General features: G+C 46.7%; 1 protein-coding gene across 1 annotated transcript; it reads right to left on the bottom strand.

The window, feature by feature from the left end:
* Positions 1–269: 269 nt before the first annotated feature.
* On the bottom strand, positions 270–1,838 carry LOC149546275 (glucan endo-1,3-alpha-glucosidase agn1-like). Its single transcript, XM_089791120.1, has one exon. The coding sequence runs from the start codon at positions 1,816–1,818 to the stop codon at positions 436–438; it is 1,383 nt and encodes a 460-aa protein (XP_089647246.1). The 5' UTR covers positions 1,819–1,838; the 3' UTR covers positions 270–435.
* Positions 1,839–2,369: the final 531 nt, after the last annotated feature.

Here is a 2,369-nt window from a genome sequence, read left to right as displayed (position 1 = left end):
TAATAATTTGTAGGAACCCATATCTCGATAAAATGCAAACTTACCTTGCAAATCTTGGCCATTTTCTTTGTTGATTCCCTATCTTTTAGAAATCCGACTCTGTATCATTTGGTCCGGATTTCATAGCTGTCACTCATAGCATCGTCAATATTAATTTAAAACATTGAATCTGAATAAGCGCTTGCCTTAACTAACCAATATACTTCGGTAGAATAACAAGCTTAGATTCAATTCAATATACTCCGTTGCAGTCAGTTACTAAATGTAAGTATGGGCAATTAGACAAGGTATTTTCAACCATTCATAATTATAGCGGACAGATTATTACAACATAAGCGTGACTTGGATTAGGATACATTATAACTAGTGCTCTCATGCACGGAGCTTATTTATTTATTTATTAGATAAGAGGACCCAACTTGTCTCTGAAACCCGTTAGTTGCATGTGGTGCAGGTGGAGTATACGTTGAAATTGTAATGGTCTACATTCGAATTACTAATCTCTTTACTCCCAGTCAACGTGCTTAGCACTTTATCTCCACGCTTGAGGGTTGCCACCTGCTGTCCTACCTGGAAATCCATACTCCACGTGGATATCCCATTCGGAGCATTGAATGTCTGAGTCGCACTTCCAGATCGTAATTCCACCGTGGCAGGTCCAGTCAGCATTGCAGTCACGTATACTTTATCACTTAGTTGATCAGAATATACCACCTTGCAACCATCAGCGGGCACGTCGATGTTTTTGCTTTCCGTATAATAAAACAAGTAGATCGAATCTTGAGTAATGGCGGGCGGGCTTCCGGACTTGTACCAGCTAAAGTAGTACTGCCCCAGCTCCAAGAAGGCACGGTGCGTGTACCCCGACACGTCAGAAGCGGCACTGCTGAGTGGCGGTGCCACGTAGGAGCTCTCCACCCAGTCGTTCCACGTCACGATCTCTACGAGAGGTGGGCTCAGCTGTATGAGCTGCTCCCACTTTTTGATCCAAAGCCCCGGACCCTGGTAGTTGCCCTTCACTTGACAGTTACAGCCGTTGAGATCCTTTGCCTTGCAGGCGTCGGTGCAGCAGGAGCCTTGAATGTTCTTGAAGAACCAGGGGCTAGGGCTAGCCATGTACACTTTTCCGGCGGCATTGCAGGCGCTGAGATAATTCCGGTCTTTGGAGTCGGAAGGGTTCTGGAAATCGGGGCTAATGTAAGGCCACGCTGACGTGTCCCATGCGAACAGCCCATCGATAATATCCTTGAATTTGTCCAGCGTGCCTTGAACGCCCCCCGAGGAGCCGTCGGTGGGGAAGAAGGGAACGAAGAAGAAATTGTTCCTTCCGCCGGCCTTTTGGAAAACGTCGTTCCACCCGTTGAGTGCGGAGGAGTAGCCGTAGTCTTTCCACCAGGAATCGTCGCTACCGAGCCAGGAGGTGAACAAGGGTTTGCCACCGTATTTCATCTGGTTTGGGTGGTTTTGGTAGCGGGTGAGCATGGTGGCCAGCTGGTCGGGCGTGAGGTTGCCATTGTTGTCCTTGTGAATGTCGGCAGAGAAGAAGATCTTGAAAGACGTACCCACTTCTTTGGCCGCTTGATACATGTTGTCCGCCAGATTCTGTTGCCACACATTGCTGTTGAGAGCAAAGGCGTCGATGCCTTTGCTCTGGGCAAGTTGGATCTCCTGCTTGAGGACATTGATGTTGTCGTTGGCGTAGAGCATATAATGGGCGAACACCAGCCTCGGATCTGCGGCCCTTGCGGGGCAGATGAAAATAAAGGACACGGCCAATACGAAAAGAAACACTTTCATTGTTGCAGAGCTCGTAACCATTTGTGGCCTTCATTTGCTCATTCTCTGCTTATATAATTAAAGAAATAGACGGGGTGGGCTAAGTCAAACTCAGTTCCGTGTAAGAAACGTTGGTCTTTGTCGCATTCGGCGACGATTGTGGGCGGCTTGCGGGGAGGGGAGAAAAACGATTACATTTTGGCACTTCTTAGAACGGATTAAATTTTTTCTGCGGATCTGCGGCCCTTGTGGGGCAGATGAAAATGCAGGACATAGCTAAAACGTAAATAAAAAGCTTCATTGTTGCACAGCTCGCATTTACGTGTAGCCTTCATTGCTCGATCTCGTCTTATATAATTAGAGAAACAGACAGCGGGGGGCTAAGTCAAAGACGAGTTGCGTGTAAGAAATGCTGGTCCAGGCCGCAGTCCGCAACTATAGCGGGGCGGCGTGGGTGGAAGACATGATTGCAATTTTGCGTTTCTTTCGTATGGACAATTTTTCCTTTTCAGAAGACATAAATGTTTCCACATTTAACGCGTTTTTCATTTTGGATAAATATGAAATATATATCACCTAAGAAATTTTGTTCG

The sequence above is a fragment of the Cupressus sempervirens genome, chromosome 7 (assembly GCF_028749045.1).
Source record: "Cupressus sempervirens isolate cs-2001-9-10 chromosome 7, ASM2874904v1, whole genome shotgun sequence".
Taxonomy (NCBI): Eukaryota; Viridiplantae; Streptophyta; class Pinopsida; order Cupressales; family Cupressaceae; genus Cupressus; species Cupressus sempervirens.
The sequence above is the reverse complement of the archived record's forward strand: the minus strand, read 5'-3'. Positions and strand labels throughout refer to the sequence as shown.